General features: G+C 35.6%; 1 protein-coding gene across 1 annotated transcript in view; it reads right to left on the bottom strand.

Annotated features, from left to right (window-relative positions):
* The window catches only part of CNTN5 (contactin 5), a 643,923-nt gene that overhangs the window by 339,489 nt on the left and 284,661 nt on the right, over positions 1-19,773 (bottom strand). Inside the window, exon 4 of the mRNA XM_023758835.1 lies at positions 16,005-16,100. Coding sequence (XP_023614603.1) covers positions 16,005-16,100 — 96 coding nt within the window. The remainder of the gene's footprint in view (positions 1-16,004; positions 16,101-19,773) is intronic.

Below are 19,773 nucleotides of genomic sequence, written 5' to 3'. Positions count from 1 at the left end.
GTTTGTTAAGGCAACATGCTAATTGTATTTTAAGTGAATAAGCCAATGGGCAGGCAGATGGGATGTTTATTCCTGCACCTCCTGCTATTTATTATCGTTGGTAAAGATTTTTTTTAACTTCTGCAAATGTCTTCAGCAGGAAGTAAAAAATAATGGTTTGTGCCCTCTGGACATTGAAGAGGGACGGGAGCTGTGAAGGTGGAGCCCTTCTAGTTTGCAAAGCAACTTTCTTGAAACAGAGTTGATGGAAGAATAGGATCTTTATTCTTCATGGAAGGACATGGTGAAACTAGAGGAGGGCAGTCAGAGTCCACATGAGGGAAAGGCAATGAATGTCCTTTATTAAACTAAAAAAGAAGGTTGTAAAGGGGATCGGAGAATATACCTGCTCTCCCTGCTCCACACACCTCCTCTATAAAGGACTAACAAAGTCTGACAATTTGAAGTTCAGAGGTTTGGCAAAGGGTACAAAATAGGACACAAGTGCGCTAAGAAGAGAGCCTCACAGCTATGCACCGATGACTAGATGAGGCTGTTACCTGGTTCCACTCTTTTCAGAGGGCATTTTGAGAATACTTATCAACGAACGTACTGCTGCTACTTTCACAAGGAAATCCCACCTCTGGGAATTCGGCATACAGATATCTATTAATGTTTATTACAAGGCTACTTATAATAACAATAAATCTTTTAAAACCTCTAATATTAAAAATCAGGTTAAATAAATTATATTATTTTTCTGGAATACACTGCATTCATTAAAATAAAATTGGAGTTTAAATAAATTTTGATATGCAACGATGTTTCCAATATATTGCTTATTGAAAACATCTAATCCCTAGTGCCCTAAAGCATGTATTGAATATAATAAATTAACTTTTATTCATTTAGAATGGTGCTAACTATGTAACATCTTTGGAAGAACTGAGAAAACAGCCACTCAAATCATCTTCTGGAGGGCTTAATTTCCTTGTGGAACCCTGATTGAGAAAGGCTAATTTCAATTCACTATGCCAGGTCATATTGTTATAGAATCTGAAGAATATCAGGTTGTTATTGAATTATTAATCTTTTTACATCTTATAAAATAAATGGACATACATATATATTTGTGTGCTGCTTAACAACAGGGGTACATTCTGAGAAATTCTTTGTTAAGCAGATTCCTCCTTGTGCAAACATTATAGAGTGCACTTAACTCACACCTAGATGGCATAGCCTACTACACACACCTGGACCATATGGTACCACCTATTGCTCTGTAGGGGAGGAAAACTAATTTTCCCTCCACCCTTCTGAGTTTTTGGCTGAGACATCCCTGCAATGAAAGACAGGATAACAGGAGAAAAGCAAACAAAAGTTTAATAACTTGTGAATCTCCCATATACACAGGAAAGAACCAGGAAACTCAAGAAGAGAACTCAAAGTAGCTGAGGCCACCAAGGAAGCGACCTCTATAAATACCATCTTTAGCTGAAGACAGGCGAAGATGTTGGGGAAGGGGAAAATCAGTTTTGGGGAGGTTACCAGGAAAAGCACAGAAAACAAGGGTAAGATTGCTATGCAGATTTAAGTCATTGTCTTACTCATAGATAAGAGTTTCTAGAGAAAAGGTCATCTCCCTCTTCTAAGAGTGACACTCTTACAAATGGAGATTTCCTTTACAAATGTAAACATATTTTAGATAGGGTAACTTCTGTTTGGTTTTGAGAGCTCCTGGGTGGACTGTATCCTAAAATTAGCCAGCCTAAGATAATCCTTATGCCAAATAACCATATTTGGGTTGGCAAATTCTGTTCTGCAGCAGCTCCTAGTGAACATTATGGGCAATTGCAACACAATGGTAAGCATTTGTGTGATGCGCTGTGCTGCCACACTGTGATGACTAGGATGTCACTAGGGACAGGAATATTCAGCTCTGTTATAATCTTATCTGTTGTTGTCCATAGTTGACCAAAACATTGTTGTATGGCTCATGACTTTATACAACACATTTAAAAACATATATTTCAAAAAAAAGAAAAAGAAAAGAAGAGTAAGTCTTCAATTATTGTACAAGCCAAAGCAATGTACAGTAGGTATTTCCTAAATTCATGAACTGGTAGCTAGAAAGACTCATCACAATTATTACTTGAGAACAACATGTCCCTGAAACAGGTAGTCATTTCTCTGCAAGCTACAAGTAGAACTCATGATATTCTCTTGAGCCAACACGGGGACCCAGGTCCAGGTCCAAATTAATCATAAAGAGAAAAACTCATAGTTTATTTTTCAATTTAATCATAGTGATAGGGGAGGACTTATAATCTGATAGATAGACACTTGAATTAATCTGAAAGATAATCATACTATTTTGAAATTCTGAAATACATACAGGTTTAGAAATAGAGGGTTAAGTTTCTTATATAGGAATAGAGAGTTAAGTTTTTTTCTTTTCTAAGTTTCATTTCTCAGGCCAGTGCACCTGCATACTCCCTTTGATCCCAAACAACATGACTGAGGAGGTGATTCAGCTGGGGACAGTGTATACTGTACCCAGCAAGCAAGCAGAACCGTTAAGCATGATCAGGCCGACCCCACCAGGAGCCAAGATATCATCTTATCACCTGATGACCAAGAACAATAACCGAGTTCTGCGAACCTCCAGGACTCCCAGCCTCACCCTAGCCCCTTCCCCTTTATAATCCTGTCCACTGCACCTTGCTGCAAGACAGGTGTTGGATGCTTGTAAGCTCCCTGTCTTCTTGGTTGGCTGGTCTTCTCAGTAAGCCTTGTATGATTCAACCCTGCCTTCCTTACTGGACATTGTGACAGGCAGTCCGAGTCTACCCAGGGGTTTCCTGTTAACAGTAGATTATTATTAATTCTGAAACCATCATTCATAGTTGTCTGAATTTTAGAGCAGCCCATTATCATCATATGGTGAATGGATAACCAAACTGGCGACAATATTAAGACAATAGAATACTACTCAGCAATCAAAAGGAACTATCTATGGACTCAGTAGCATGAATGAATATCAAAAAATATTACTCCAAGTGTAAAAAGCCAGTCTCAAAACATCTTTTTAAAAAGAAAACACACACACATATTTTTATTGATTTCTAAGAGAAAGGGAGAGGGAGAGAGAAATAGAAACATCAATAATGAGAGAGAATCATTGATTGGCTGCCTCCTACACGCCCCCTATTGGAGATCGAACCCACAATCCGGGCATGTGCCCTAGACTGTAATCGAACCCAGGGGGACCCTACCGTCAGCAGGCCAATGCTCTATCCACTGAGCCAAACTGGCGAGGGCTCAAAACAGCTTTTGGTTGCTGTATGATTTCCTTTAAAAGAATTTATGGTGAAGACAAAATTTAAGAACAGAAAGTAGATCAGTGGATGCCAAGGGGGAGGAAATTGGTTAAAAAGAAGCACTAGGGAATTTCTTGTGATGAAAATGTTCTATGTAATGATTATGGTTGTAATTATACAACTATATTCTTTATTTTCAAAGCTCACTGAATTGTACATAAAATTGCTGATGTTCACTATTTGTTAATTATACTTTTTATAAAGTTAATTAAAGATAATCTATAATTGCCTGGCTGGCATGGCCCGGTGGTTAAGCATTGACCTATGAACCAGGAGGTTATGGTTCAATTCCCTGTCAGGGCACATGCCTGGGTTTTGGGCTTGATCCTCATTATGGGGCATGCAGGAGGCAGCCAATCAATGATTCTCTCTCATCATTGATGTTTTTATCTCTCTCTCTTTATCTTTTTCTCTGAACGCAATAAAAATATATATATTTAATATTTAAGTAGCTATACAAAATAGTTAAAGTATTAATGACTTAAAAATTAATTTTCCATTTCAGAGCATTAATTGAAATTCCTAAATGAAGGCATTTTTAACTTTTTTAATTTACAGTAAGATTTATATTAAGCATTATTAAATAATTATAACGCTACATTTATTTTCTTTAAAGTAAAATAAAAAGAATATTGTCTTCTGAAAAATAAAAACAAAATGAGTTATTTTAGTTCTCTTTGTTGGGCCAGCCTTATAAACTGGTTTAAGAAGATTAATTAGTAGTATCTATTGACTACTTAATACATCAACACTGTGTTAATGAGCATATGAAAGGTACAAAGATGCAAAGACTGCCTCAGCAGCCTATATCAAGGAGGAGAGATAAGATGCATAGATGATTGGCATGCAGTGGTGGAGTATGTGACAGGAATTAGACAAGAGCATGAAACTTGTTTATAGGCACTTAAGAATGCTGATAAGGGGTAGAGTAGAGAAGGCTACATTCTTTCTTACTTAATAATAAAACGATAATGGGTGTATCTTCAAAATCACTAAGTTACAAAATATTTTCTACACAGCTGGCACTATTTAAACATTTTACATATATTATCTCATTGAATCTCTGAAACTATCACATACATGAAAACTTTTGAAAATAAGGAATTGTTGTAAGAGCAAGCTATATTATTTCTCTAAGGTCACACTTCTGGAAAGTGACAGAGTTGAATCTTTCTAACCCCAGAGTCCAAGAGTTAAATATTTATGCTATTCTTCCTTTAATAAATCAGTCAAGAGCCAATTCATTCCCTGTTTGGATTCAGCTTAAGCTATTTTCAGTTAACTTTCTGTCATATGCAACCAAAACATGCTAAATAAGGTATATTTAGTTCCTGCTCCATCCCAACATAAATATAGTATAAAGAGGGAAGGGTCATGAAGAATTAGGAGAAAAATACCTTATCAAGAAAGCCTCTTAAAAAAAATAGGCCTGGGAAAAGAATTTTGGTTGGCTGCCTGCTTCTTAATAGACTATGAGCTAGAAAAGAATTTTACATTTTAAATAGTTTAAAAATTCAAAAGATGAATGAAAAGCATATGGAATTCAAATGCTTCTGTCCATAAATAATGCGGTATTACAAGAGAGGTGCCCTCATTCATTTTTGTATTTTCAATGTCTACTTTTACGCTACAGAAGCAGAGTTGAGTAACTGTGGCAGAGTGCCGATGGCCCACGAAGTTAAAACACACTTATTATTTGGCAATTTACAGAAAAAGTTTGCTGACCCCTGGTTGAGAAGACTTTAGCTTTGATGAGATTGCACTTGGTTCAGTGAATGAAATACAACATGGACAAAGACTAGTACAATTTCTTAGAGATGAAAGCAAAGAACTGGACTGGGGCATTATTGATCCCATGATTTTCTGTGCTGACCAATCTTCATTTAAAGCCAGCACCTGTTGCTTGTTTTCCTTGGCTTTTCTTTTTTTGAATCAATGTGATTGCTGTCTATTGTTCTCAATATCAATTTTACTATTTAATTACCTGATAAGTTTGGAAGAAAATAGGAATATATCATTGTAAAGTATTGTATAAATTCCAGGCTCTTATTAATCCCATTTTTCAAGGGTAGAAACCGAGGCTGGGGTAAGTTTTATTCCTTGTCACCTGAGCCAACATTTGAGTAAATGGTATAATTGGGATTCACACTGAACTATCTGACTCCATTATGTGTGTGTTTCTTTTTATGATCTTCCCTTATTTGGTCAGAGTCGATGAGAAGATATGATTTCTTTGGTATGCCATAGTATACGAAAGAGAGGCGCATTAAATTTTTCATAAAATGTGAGGCCTTTTAATTTATAAGTTCATCAAGTCAATATAATTTAGCTGCATTTTACTACACTAATTTGACTGGTTGTTCAAATCAAATGAAAGTGGGGATTCACATCAACATAACATAAAAATACTAGTTATTCCAGGTAATATGAGCCAATAAATAACCCAAGGAGTAAGCAGCTTGCTTTCCTGGCCCACTATTTCCACATTCTTTGGTGTAGAATAAATATTTCATAACAAGGGAAAAATAGATTATTTTAAAGGAGTTTAAAATATGTGATCAAATCCAATCAAACAAACAATGATAATTAAGTGAACCCGAGCAAAAATGTAGAAATCTATGCAGAAATCCCAAAAAATGTAAGAAAGAAAAAGCAGGTTATAGCAATGGTCTCTTTTCTCATCTGCCCTGTCTAAATAGTCTAAAACAACCTCCAGGTTGAAGTGTTTACTTTGTTATATTTGGCTTTCCATGTATGAATTTTACCAGATATAGTTAAAAAATCAAATACTTCAAAACACATTGAGTTTTTCTTTCTAGAGAACATATTATGACAAAGTGCAGCTCAAGCAAAGCCTGTGGTAAAACAGTCATTTTCTGGGTAATTCAAGGGTATAAAAATTGTATTATTATTCTTTTACTTCCATAGAAAAACATCCATAATAAAATTAAATAATTTATTTATTTCTCTATCATTTCATCCACTATGCTTGCATTCTCACCTATCCTGTCTGACTTCTAAGCAATTGTTGAATGGAGACATGAGTATTGCATTATTCTACTTGGTAAAAATAATAAAATTTCTACATACACATTATTTACTTTCATATATTATTTATATACTTGATTTTGGTAGTGCTAAATGTTCAATTCAGTTAACAATTTGGTCAAGTCAACAAAAAATAATTGATTAAATTACTTATTCATTTGAATGGATGGAATAAATATATTGACCAGTGTCTATGTTTCCACAAAATAGGAATTTTCAATAAAATTTCAGAATAATGGTGTGGAAAGACCATATGGTTATTGTCAAAAGAACACTGGAATTGGAATTACACATACCTTAATCTTTGTCATATTATTTATTAGATGTGGGACTTTAGACAAGTTTCTCTTGGAGTTTCAATATCCTCATTTATAAAACATAAGTTATAATAATCCTATATAATAAAAGGCTAATATGCAAATAGACTGAATGGCGGAACAACTGGAACAACTGAACAACCAGTCGCTATGACATGTGCTGACCACCATCGGGTGTGTGCGGAACATGGCGGGCTTTGACCATGGCAGGATGGTGGAGCAGGTGAGTGGGGGCGCCAGACCAAGGTGGGGCGCTGGTCTCTGTCATCAGGGCAAGATTCTGGTGGTTACTGAAAATTCTTTGCTCCCGTGCACCGTGGTCCCGCCCGGCGCTCGCACCTGCTGCCAGTGCCGGCCCCGCTCGCACCTGGTGCTGGCGCCAGAGCTGCCACTTGCACCTACTGCCAGCGTTGACCCTGCTAGCACCTGAAGCTGACGCTGGAGCCGCTGCTCACACCCGCTGCTGTGCACAGCGCCAGTCCCAATCACTCTGCGCCATCAGCGGGTGCAAGCAGGGCTGGTACCATTAGTGTGTGGGAGCAGTGGCAGCCAGAGTGGGGCTGCTTGCAGACAGGGGGCGGGCAGACAGGGGGCTGGGGGCCGCAGTGGGAGGGCCCAGGCAAGGGTGCGGAGGATGGGCAGAGACCTGTCCCTGTGCCTACCGCAGCCTCATGGCCCACAGTTCCTTTCAAGGTGCACGGATTTGTGCACTGGGCCTCTAGTAAACTTATAAAGCAGAAATAAAGATGAAAGAAGATGCTCTATGGAAAATGAAAATATTGGTTTTCTTTTCTTCTCTTTAGTCTCGTGCAGTGATGGCGAACCTATGACACGCGTGTCAGAGGTGACACGCAAACTCATTTTTTTAGTTGATTTTTCTTTGTTAAATGGCATTCATTTAAATATATAAAATAAATATCAAAAATATAAATCTTTGTTTTACTATGGCTGCAAATATCAAAAAATTTCTATATGTGACATTGCACCAGAGTTAAGTTGGGGTTTTTCAAAATGCTGACACGCCGAGCTCAAAAGGTTCGCCATCACTGGTCTAGTGAGATGGCTGAGCCTAGTCAGAATTGAACAACAGAGTTCTCTGTGTCCTAATAATTTAACCCATGTCCACGTGATTACAACATTTTTTAGGGAACCAAAATTATGGTCAGATGGCTATGATGACAAATTAATTGATCACTTTTAAAATTGCAAAGTAAACCTGCAAATATTGCAAAATTGTGGGTTTCATGAATTTAATAAAGGCAAATGTGGAACATGGCTGAGATCTTTAGAGCATGGTCACCAACAGAGATCAAATCAAGTGACCAGTAACTACAAGCATGTGGATCATACATGCTTTGAGATGTAAGAATTAGAAATCAAATAATTAAGAAAGGCCTTGGGAAAACTGCTGAGCTCAGATATTTTTGGGACAATTACTTTTTGTTATCTTGGCACAAAAATTGAAGCAGGGAGTGTCATATTATCGTACTATTTTGTAGGAAAAGGGGTGCAAAATTACTTGAGTTGTTTTTTCTCAGTTACAGTTATTCAATAATTTTTAAGTTATGAGGCTTAGATTTTGTGATGTAAAATTTCATTTTTTAAGAAAAAAATATCAACCGAATGCTTTGTTTTCATCTTTGTAAAATTCTGGTTCCCATTTTATAGAGGTCTGTTCCATGAGAATAATTTCTGGTACCAACTATTCTAGGATGAGGAGACCCCTGAAGAGAGCAATGATACCTGGTGCCCTTTCACTTCACTGTCTGGTTTTATTTTTCTCTTCACTGACCCCTCTCCCATCGCAAACCCTCAGATTCACATTTCCAAGTGCCACTCATCTTCTAATTGCCTTGTCAGTTTGACGGCAACTAATACCTGCCAACTGGTAATTAATCTTAGCAGCTAATAATTGAAGGTGTCACCTTTCTCACAAGCATTTTAAAGAGGATTCTTGAAGATAAATCTTCAAGAAAAATTGAATTGAATACTTACTATCCTCTAAGCATCAGGCTAATTGCTTTACATAAATGATCTCTTCATTCTTACAACGGTCCTGTGAGGTAGTTTTTATTGCTCTTTCTTTACAGCAAAGATCAGGCGTAATTTAATCAACAAAGCCAATTAAGTGTCAGAGTCAGGATAGGGATCCCTGGCTCTCTGAGTGGAAATTCCAGGTGAAATATTATGAATAGTTTAGTATACTATTTAGAAGCAGAGATTATCTAGTATCCTTCATCACATTCACATAGTTTCAGGGACCACCTACTTGTATCCTCTGGATCTGTTTACTTATACAGGACCTGGTTCTACAGTGGATTTGAGGCTGGCGAACCTGTCTACCTGCTTTACATAAGGTTGAGGTAAAAAATATTTCACTCTAAAGAAAACAAAAATTCTATTTTTTTTAGTATAAAATGTCTCAGCTGAGTGTTATAGCTTATACATGAAACCTGAACGCCTCCTTAGCTCTATTTTAACCAATACTTCACAGAGGAGGAGTCCCAGGGCTATGGGCAATGAGGGGTTACTAAGGTTTAGCATCTGGGACAGGACCAGGGTTATTAGTCCTCCAGTGTCCATTGCTGTTTGAGTATTTTTCTAAATTGAAAAAAAATGATATATTAGAGATTTACAATGAGGAATTATGAAAGAGACAACCAAGTTCAATATACTGTATTTGCAGTGTGTTAAAGCACAGAAGATTTGCTATATAGATCATTATACATTCTACTATATTCAATGATGGCTCAAAATATATATGCAGAAATAAAATGTTTTATCTGTACATTTTCACATAATGCCCTTAATCCAGTTTTCTTGGATCTTACTGTATAACCAATTATTATGGTTTTATTCTCCTTTACCATTTTGAGACCAGTACCCATTCAGCACTAACTAGTATTCCCCATGACTAGCACTAACTAGTATTTACCATGGTTCGGTGATTGAAGGAGTGATGGTAAAGGGACTGGTTGGCTTGCAGAGCATGTTTCAGAGAGCTGGATGGACCTGTGTCTATGGTTTTTAATTTGTAGGGAATCAGATGTATCAAAGACTGGGAATCTCTTTTGCTTGGGACTCAATACTACATAACTTCACAAGATCACCAAGGCAAAAACATACTTGGCTGTTAGAATTGAGAACAGTTTATGTAAATTAGGTGTCTGGTCAGTAGAATTTTAAAAAATGATAAAATATTTTTGAAATCTGTTCCTTATATTTTATGCTTTTTCTCTGGCAATGAGTTGCTTTATGTGTTTCTCCTATTTATTGTCAAGTTTGTTGAAACAGCTTTTGCATCTTTTATGCTCTTTTTTTACCTTGTTCTCTGCAAATAAGAGAGATGCCAAAGAGTAATTCTAGCTATTTCCTCTTTAGGATATAACCACAACCTTAGAGCACCTGGTGCTCCTGAGCATCTATGAGAGGCATTAACCTTTCAGGCTTCTAGAGCTTTTTGAGAACTACAGTAATACAATCCTTAGTCCATGAATCATTAACTTAAACGTACAACCATTTGGAGAAAAAAAAATGTAAGTTGTAGATGTTAGTAATTTCAATGTAGATTGGAAATATCCCTAAACTATGCCACATAAATGCCCAAATTCTTCTAGTAACTGGAAGTTATTTAAATTGGTTGGTATCATAGAAACTAAAGAACTAGTTCGTTTCCCCTCCACTATTTAGTACAGAAATAAAAGTATATGCTGTTCTTACCGTAAGCAGTGTCCCTGAGGAATTCCTACCAATCTTATGTTGATTATGCCTAAAGTTATAATCTTTTGCTCAGATCCCTTTTCTAGACTTCAGATGTATCTATTCAATTTTCTGTCATAACAATAGGTATCCATAATTCAACTAGTCTTATTTTGTCCTAAATGAACTTTATTTCTTAGTTAATAGGAAATAGTCACAAAGCCATAAACTTGAGTTCCTTTTCTTCTTCAAATTCTATTTGGCAATGAATAAATAGATCAATTAATTACCACGAGCAATAATATTTAAAGTGATCAAATGATGTCATGTAGCCACATTATGATTCTATGTATAATTTCTAAAATAACAGAAATGAAACATATAATTTTGAAATGAGTAGAAGGAAAAATACAATTAAAAAACCTTCTGTTATTTAAAAAATGATAATGAATGTGAAAAGAGGGCAAATGAATTATAGAAAAAAACAGGATTACTAATTCAAATTAAGATAGTAGAAATAAATATAAATAGCCTAAACTCATTAGTTAATAGAGAATAGGCACTCAGTAAACATTATTGAATAAAAAAATAAGTAAAACATTTGATATAATAAAATAAGCATTATTTTTGAAAAGTCAATAATTCCATTGTTAAAAAAAGTTTTGTTTGTATTCATGCTATAAAACTTTAAGTAAAGCTTTAACTAAAATGCACATCCTATGGTATAAAATACATCAAAGATTGAAATCCTGGTTCCATCACTTGCTAAGTATGAGAGCTTAAGTGTTTTATTTAATCTTTCTAAAGCTTAAATTCTTCATCAATAGAACAGGCATCACAATAATCTCTAACTCTCATATATTTTTCAATAATTACATAGCATACTAATTGTGAAAATGTGATTATGATATTGTACAGTGGTATAGTCATATATTTTTTACTAGAACATAATACTTTGTACAAAAATTTTAAGTCCCACTTTAATGTGTTTCTTAGATTTATGTTTCTGAACAAAATAGGACCAGAACATGTTTAAAGTCAAATGTAGTTACTAACTTCTTTTTTTAAAAGTATCTGTGGTGATAACCTCTAAACCATAAAATAATGCTTTACATGGTTATAGGTTTTATGGGGATTGTTTGTACATTTCCACACAGATATTCTTTACAGTATAACCTTGAATTTCAAAATCACTAAACTGACAGAGGTGTTTTTTAGCAATAAAAATAATCTTGAACAGATGTAACTAATACTTTAGAAAAATATGTTTATTTCCTGGTAGATGAATAAGTGCTTCAGTATATAATCAAGATGCCTTCATTCACAGATGTTACTGACAGGAATTAATAAGATCTCTTGGGAAGTAAACAGGAGAACTTAGCAAATAAGGCAATTCTAGCTTTTGCTTTTATTCACAGAAAAATATTCACTTTACACATCCATTTGAGATAATGAAAATAGATTTTGGGGCGATTTCTGAATATTATTTAATATTCTCTGATGTATAAACTATTTATAATTTCACGTAGTTACCTCTGAATCATAGTAGCTGTTATACTTTGAAATTGTAATATTTGAATGTGATATTGGGTGACCCAAATATTTGTCATAAATATGGGTTGCAATAAACTGATAGCAGGAGGCTGACAGGAACTATCTAAAACCCTATAAAATTTAACTGTTAGAATCAGCACATTCAGTCAGTTCTTTAACATGCAGTAAGTGAATACCTACTAAGTGTCAAGAACTGTGCTAAGCATTGGGGATATAAATAAGTTGTGGCAAGTTTTGTACCCATGAAGAATTTATAATCTGCCCAGCCAGTGTTGCTCAGTGGCTGAGTGTCAACCTATGAATCAGGAGGTCACAGTTCAGTTCCTGGTCAGGGCACATGTCCAGGTTACAGGCTCCATTCCCAGGGTGGGGCATACAGGAGGCAGCCTATCAATGATTCTTTCTCATTGATATTTTTATCTCTCACTCCCTCTACCTTCCTCTCTGAAATAATGAATTTATACATTTTTAATTTACTAGGGGAGATAAAAATATTAGTAAACTTTTATTTCCAACACTTTACTTCACATAATAAAATTCTGATAAAATAAGATAAACTAATTATGACTTGAAAGAAGGAAATAAAACAAAAGTGGGAAACAAAATAAAATAATGCACCAGTTAAATATGTATGTGATGATAAGATAATGAGCTATATGACTATTTAAATGAGACAGAAATCTGGATCTTAGATTTCTAGTATGTACATGTTATTTGCTCATTTCACAAAATACAATCTCACCTCACCAAATCAAAGGCCATTTTGAGGTCATAGCTAATAGGTGCCACAGCAGGTATCAAACCCAATTCTCTTTCACTGAGTAGTCCTGGATTATTCTTTCTACACTTACTCTGCCTCTTCAGCAAGAATTTTTGACTTAACTTCTCTAAGACACTTAAATTTTTCCTTTTAATTGATTAAGTAAGGCATTAAAATTAAAGCACCATGTCTCAATATGATTGTGGTCTCAACTAGTAAATTCAATCCTCCAGGTTTCAGTTTGTTACTTTGGCAAAACTATAAAATGCCACATTTTATTTTTCCATGTGGATAATGTGAATCACATTTCACCTCAATCTGTTAAAAAGAGAGAGAAAGAAACAGGGAACAGGAATCAGAGAGATACCAGAAAGCGACAGAAAGACAGAATTAGAGGAGAGGAACTAGATAGCATATACACAGGCTAAGCATTTGAAAGTTTTGATATGAGGAGGAGCAGGAAAAAAAAATAGGTAATAGCTGAAAGAGGACATGAGTCAAGAGCTTTGCTTTATTTTGTTTTCAGGTGGAGGAAGGGAAGTAATGTTGCATGATGTTAAGAATGATCCAGAGGAAATAAACAATCTCTGGTAAAGATGCAGAAGAGAGAATTACTGAAGTGACTTCTTTAGCTAGGTAAAGAGGAGGAGGAGGAGGGGGAGGAGGAGGAGGAGAAGAAGGAAGGAAGGAAGGAAGGAAGGAAGGAAGGAAGGAAGGAAGGAAGGAAGGAAGGAAGGGGAGGAGGAGGAGGAGGAGGAGGAGGAGGAGGAGGGAAGGAAGGAAGGAAGGAAGGAAGGAGAAGGAGAAGGAGGAGCAGGAGGAGGAGAAAAGAAAGAACTACAGCCCACAAGTTTAGTAATTACCTTTAGAAACACAATAATGTCTCTATATTTAAAAAGGGAAGCTAGAGCCTGTCAGTACAGAAGCTAATGATTGTGTGATTTGGTGAAGAATATTGTGGGCTGTGGGCATTATCTTCTAATTGCTTTCCTTTCACAATAAAATGGTTATCAGCTGAGAGAGTGGGTGGAGAAAAATCTCAAGGAATAAAGGGAATGAGCAGGGAGTGTGTTGAACACGGCAACAAGGAAGAGTAGAGTCTGATGGCTTGAAATTCAAAACTGAGGGTTTGCAAAGAGGAATAATAGAGAATGGGCAATGAGGAGAAAGGAGATATGTATGTTCTAAACTCACAATGTACATACAATTTGGGAGAATAAACAGCCATAACTTTAAAAGGCTGCAGGAAAGCTATAGCTTCAGGGAATATAAAAGATTCAATTGGAGCCAGAATCCTGAAGGAATATTCAACAAAGAAAGATGTGTAGGATTTGACTGATCAGGGTAACTACTCATCTGCTAAGTGTTAGACATTGGCCTGAATGCTGAGCTATATTGGGTCATCACATCTCCCCAAAACTTTGTTGTGATAACAGTGACGTTTGAGTAGATAATTTGACATAACAATGAGTACTTAGTAGAATACAACCTGTCCTGCAATCTTAAATTATATAATCAGTCTAATATTTCTTATGACTTATCTACAATAGCAATCATCTGGCTTTTCTCTTATAGTCTCAACCTGCGGTCACATTTTTATTTAATCAATTATTAATACATATTTTTTATCTTACACTTATCATGTATGTAATTCATTATATATTTCTTTCCCACTGGAAAGCTTTTCTATATAGTCTTCTTTGCAAATTGGATAATCGGTATGTGTGCATGCAGTTTTATTTCTTATACCATCCTCTGCCATTTAACTTCTTTTTAAAACATGTTCCAGCAGCCTTGCAATATAAATTATATCTCGGAAAATCTTGCTTTTTCATACATGAGTCACTTCATGTTGTTAATGCCTATAAGTCTGCCAATGAGTACTTCCATCCTCTATGGGGCCAATTGGTTTCTCCTCTTTTTTATCCATAATAATTATTCATCTAACACTGCTTTTCAAACAAAATTTGTCTAATAACCCATTAGACATGACATATATTAATGCTATAGGATTTTCCTAAACTTGTTAAAATTATTTTAACTTATCTATAAAAAAAAAGTTAAAACACATTGTCTTGAAAGAATCTAGATCTCAAATCACATGCAGGTGAGACTAGATATTTTTACTAAAAAGTCTCCAGTAAAAATCACGGAAGGAATGGAGTAACTGAAATGACATGTAATATTTAAGTAGGTACAACTCAGAAATTATTACTACTAATAATTTCAAAATAAAATTATTTCAAATGTTTTCCTTTTGAAATATAATGTACTTTTCTTTCCATTAAAAACATCAGGAGGAGGATCAGGTAAAGGTGAGAAACCCTTAAGAAAATTGAACAAGGTCCTATTGTAGCTTATGATAAGAATTATCTATGGTGGGACAAAATTGGACCCCTTTTTTTAGACCAATAGTACAACCTAAAAACAAGTGTGGCTTTCATACTAAAAAAAAAAAGAAGAAAAAATTATTGAGATGCCAGTACCCCCAATTCTGTTTCCAATTGTTAACTCTAAGGTCTTCATTATTTCTCAGATAGACATAGACATTGACTCTCTTTCTCTCTCAGATGCTGGACACTGTTAAATTGTATTATAGGAAAACTATACTGAGGCACAAACAGGTACTCATTTTAAATTATAGGACTCAAACAAAATGAGTATAATTAGCTTTGAGTTGGCCGAAGGGACTATAATTAACCTGAGCACAATTTACTATTATGTTACTCCAAACTCCATAAAGTACTTACCTATTCATGACTTTTACAAGAGCTCCAGTAGCCAAAAAATGATAACTATACTATAATTTTGTTTGAAACTCATAAAAATATGTCCTAGCAGTTTTTGTTTCAGTGTGATAAATACCACACACCCCAGTGTCCAGCTTATCTTCTGAAACAAGATGCACACTGGTATTCAGTTAACTCGACCCTGACACTCCAAACAATTGTGAAAGCTTTTTACTCTCTCAGCTTCTTATCACTTCCCTTGTGCTCCAGGCAATATATTCCTCACTGGTGGCAGGCAGAGAGATAACTACAACAGTCAGAAGTGAGAATGGCAATAAAACAATGTCATCATAGGAGCTCAGTCTCTTGTCCGGGGTTGTTTAGAGTATATGATCTTTAATTACACACCCGGAACTCTGAAACATTTCAAGAAAACCATGCACATTTCACCTAGAAGGTTCCCCAGTCAATGCACCCTCTAAAGGGTGAGCACGTAGTGAAGGAGAGCAGCAACAATAGAGAATGGATCCTACTGTACCTGGTGAATGAGGCGGAGGCGAGCACAGCAGAACAACCCCCTGGCCTTCCCTCACAGAGACTGCACTTCTCGTCCGGCCACTAAAATTCCCCAGATCTGTCAACATAACACAGCATTTAGACACAGGGCATAAAGGAGTGTAAAGAATTACTACTTTTGTAACTTGTACTTACTCTTCTCTCCTAACCAGACAGGGTTTCTTCTTGTTTGTTAAGTAGTGATAGGAGGACCTTAAAAAGAAATCTACACCAGCCCATGTTAAGTACCATGATTTTCAGACTGTATGCACACTCTTTATCTATAGTGCATACAAGTTGCCAGTGCAAGAAATTAGTCATTTATAACACACAATATCTTTCTTTTATTTCTTTATAATATTTCCTACGTACTGATTTTTCTACTGTCAATAAAACCCCTTCATGCATAGTGAGAAGAGAAATAGAAGTGGTTAGGGGTGCCTGCTGTCCAACCACATGCCTCATGATATGTCAAGCTGGGAACCGTGTGTAAAACCAAGCATGCATTTGTCAAATTAGAGACTTTTGCTCTAGCAAAACATAATGAGGCTATAAAATGTTTTTTTTTCTATAAATGTGAGTGAATCAGTCATGTTACTTTCATTTTATAGAAGCCTGGAATGGCCTTATGAATTAATTACACTCATCTATTTTGATTACGCTGGGAGTATTACAGCTATCAAAACATGTATAGATCTGGATTATAGCATTGATTGGGGTTCAATTGCCTTCCCTTAAATTATGTGACATTTCCACAATTTTGAATACTTTCCTAAAAATAAAGTCACCTAAAAAAGAATTATGTGTAATATTTTCATTTCTCATATTGTTTATTAACACATTCATAGTTCAGTACATATGTACCTTTCCCATTTCTTGGGCTAAGTTGATCAAAGACATGATTTTTAGAATAGTTTCTTAGAAATGGTAGGAGTTCAGTATTTTCATAAATAAACATTGTCCCAGAATTCTCAGTTTGTAAAAACATGTTCCCATGGTGAGAAATGCTTGTGGAAAATGTTCTGCCTTTCCTTCCATTATTCATCAATTATAAAAGAAACTTTCTTAAACTTTTCATATTTCATGATAAAAATAGTATATTTTAGAGTAATACAGTGCAGACCCTCAAATTTAATCTTTGTTAATCTGACAAATGATTAAACCAAGCAGTCAAGAAAAATATAATAAGTGGATAGGAAGGAGATAAATCATTAACTTCAATATCCTAAGAACGATTCTAACCTTACTTTTGTGAGAGATGGTTAACAATTTACTGATATGCTGAATTTATAATAGAATAATCTTAAATACATTCAAAATCATAAAGGACTAATAAATAGTAATGGCAGAATGACAAATAAATAGTCAAAGAGGTATTCATTATTTAAAAAAAGTGTTTAGCATTTTACACATAATTCTGTGTTTCATTATAAATATTTATGTGTTTCTCCAAGTGGCAAGAGAGCATTGTCCTAGTTCTATTTTTTTTTTTTGGTGGTTGTTGTTTTCATTTGAAAACATACACACTAACTTCTAGTAAAAATCAAGTTCATCCATTTTCAGATGTTAAATTCTTAGAGATAGAAGTTTTCTTTTTTTCCAAAAAGTGATCTCAATATGAAAACAAAGCATGGCTAGGTTTCTAAGTTGACTTGCTTTGACTCTGCTACACACAGTGCAGGAGCCACACATTAAGGCATGGTTGCAGCAGGGCTATAACATCTCTTTAGAGAATATATGGTTTTACTTTCTTCTTTTCATCTTCATTGAATTTATAAACTCTGGAAAGCTATTTGGATATCAATTTAATTCTATTTCATAAATGGTTTCTGAAAAGTATAAGAGTAGCTTCCAACACATTTACCACTAGAACTTTATATTATGCTTCTTATGACATTTCTAATCAACCTATTCTAGTTAAAAAGAATCTTTTAATAGAAAACAGTACTAAATTAATTCCTGTTCCTGAGAAATTCAAGTATAGGCATGGGCTAGAAAATAGACACAAAGCAGAAAAGAAAATTATGGAATTGTTATGACCTGAATTGTGTTTTGAGATCAAAATGACCCAAAAGATAACATTCATCTATAATTACATTATTTTGTACCACCTGTTAACACAGGTACAATTCAACATGTCCTCATGGAACTGTCTCGGTGTCATTATTTCCTAGGTATTATAGCACCAGGTGTACAAAGATAAGTTGATTGTTTCAATTGTTAATAACTCATTTTTATATTTCATAAAGACATATAGAGAACACTGAAAAGAGGTCTGCATTTTTATGGAGAGTGTGTTTTTATAATTTAAATCCTTCCGCCTACAAAAAAAGTGAATTGTTTTTGTAATGTGAAAGTGGTCCTTGTGTCACTTAAGATTCTGCTTAATCTGAGGCAGAATGATTTGTGGGGAAATTTCTTGGTCGGAGTGGGGATGGCAACTAGAGAGTTCAATCTGAGTGAAAATACAGCTGGTTGTTTTTATCTCATTGCAAACAGAAAGCAGCTAATCTCTTGGGAGGTACTCATCAGAGAACTTGGAGTGCTTATCGCATTATTAATAGATACACATGCTGATATATCAAGGAGAGAAAGGAAGCAAAAGGTTCAGGTATGAACTGAAATAAACCTTTTTCTGGACTTACTATAAAGGGTATGGACAAATACATAAGCAATCGGCTGGAAGAGAAAGTTTGTGGTCAAGACTCACAGGGCCCTGGGCTTTTTCCAAGTTCAGAAGCTCATGCAGTTTAATAGTGGAGCTTTAACCAGAACTGCAGCTTACAAAATTATTACACCTATTCATCCTCGATAAACCATGCGAAGAAAAAGAGGTGTGCAAATTAATGATGGAATTGAGAGCTTCACATGACAGAATGTAGATTTAGGATGTGTGATTTGAAGCTCGTTGACAAGATGGGAGACAAATTTCTTCAATTCATTTAACAAAATTTTATCATTGCAAACTTCACATCGAACGCTAAGATAGGTACTGGGGATACAGAAAAGCTGCAGAGAAAAGATATAGATATATGAGCTAATCATCCGTACTTGGGCCAACTGTCCAAAGACCCAGCTCAGAGGAGTCTGTGCCGCTGAATAGATGCATGAGCCCAAAGCATCAGAGCTTCTAACTGTCACAGTCATTCTTATGAGTTACCAGTGCATGCCACATGCCATGCACATTTCCCATGCAGATGCTTTGGCTATTCTGTTAAATGTAAGCTACAAGCACACCAATATACCAACACTCACTCTCTCTCTCATATACACGCACACACACAAACACACACATACTTTTTAGGTTTCTTCTTTCCTTTTCTCTTCTCTCTCTTCTCTCCCTCCCTCTCTTCTCTCCCTCCCTCCCTCCCTCCCTCCCTCCGTGCGTCGCTCCCTACCTTGCTACTTGCTCCAATCTTACCTTCCTGCATGCGTGCCTAAAAGAGATACATAGAAAGCAGCATGTCGTGCTACAGATCTTGAGGCAAAACTGCTGGGGGCAGTTAGGCCTCAACTGCGACCTGCACCTAAAAGCACTCGTTAGCAACTAGATAGGCGTAAAAATACCAGGAGAGGGAGAGAGATGTATATAGGGCATAGAATACAGATAGATGAGTCGAGGAGACATGAATGTTAGTGGAGATAGAACATGAGAATACTCTGACTGCGAGAAAAAACAAATGTAAGTTGGCAACAGGAAGGTCAGATGGAAGAAACAACAGGAACTATCAGGAGAACATCTAATAGAATTG

The sequence above is a fragment of the Myotis lucifugus genome, unplaced genomic scaffold (assembly GCF_000147115.1).
Source record: "Myotis lucifugus unplaced genomic scaffold, Myoluc2.0 scaffold_139, whole genome shotgun sequence".
Lineage (NCBI taxonomy): Eukaryota > Metazoa > Chordata > Mammalia > Chiroptera > Vespertilionidae > Myotis > Myotis lucifugus.
Note: the sequence above shows the minus strand (reverse complement) of the source record. Positions and strands in the feature narration are given on the sequence as shown.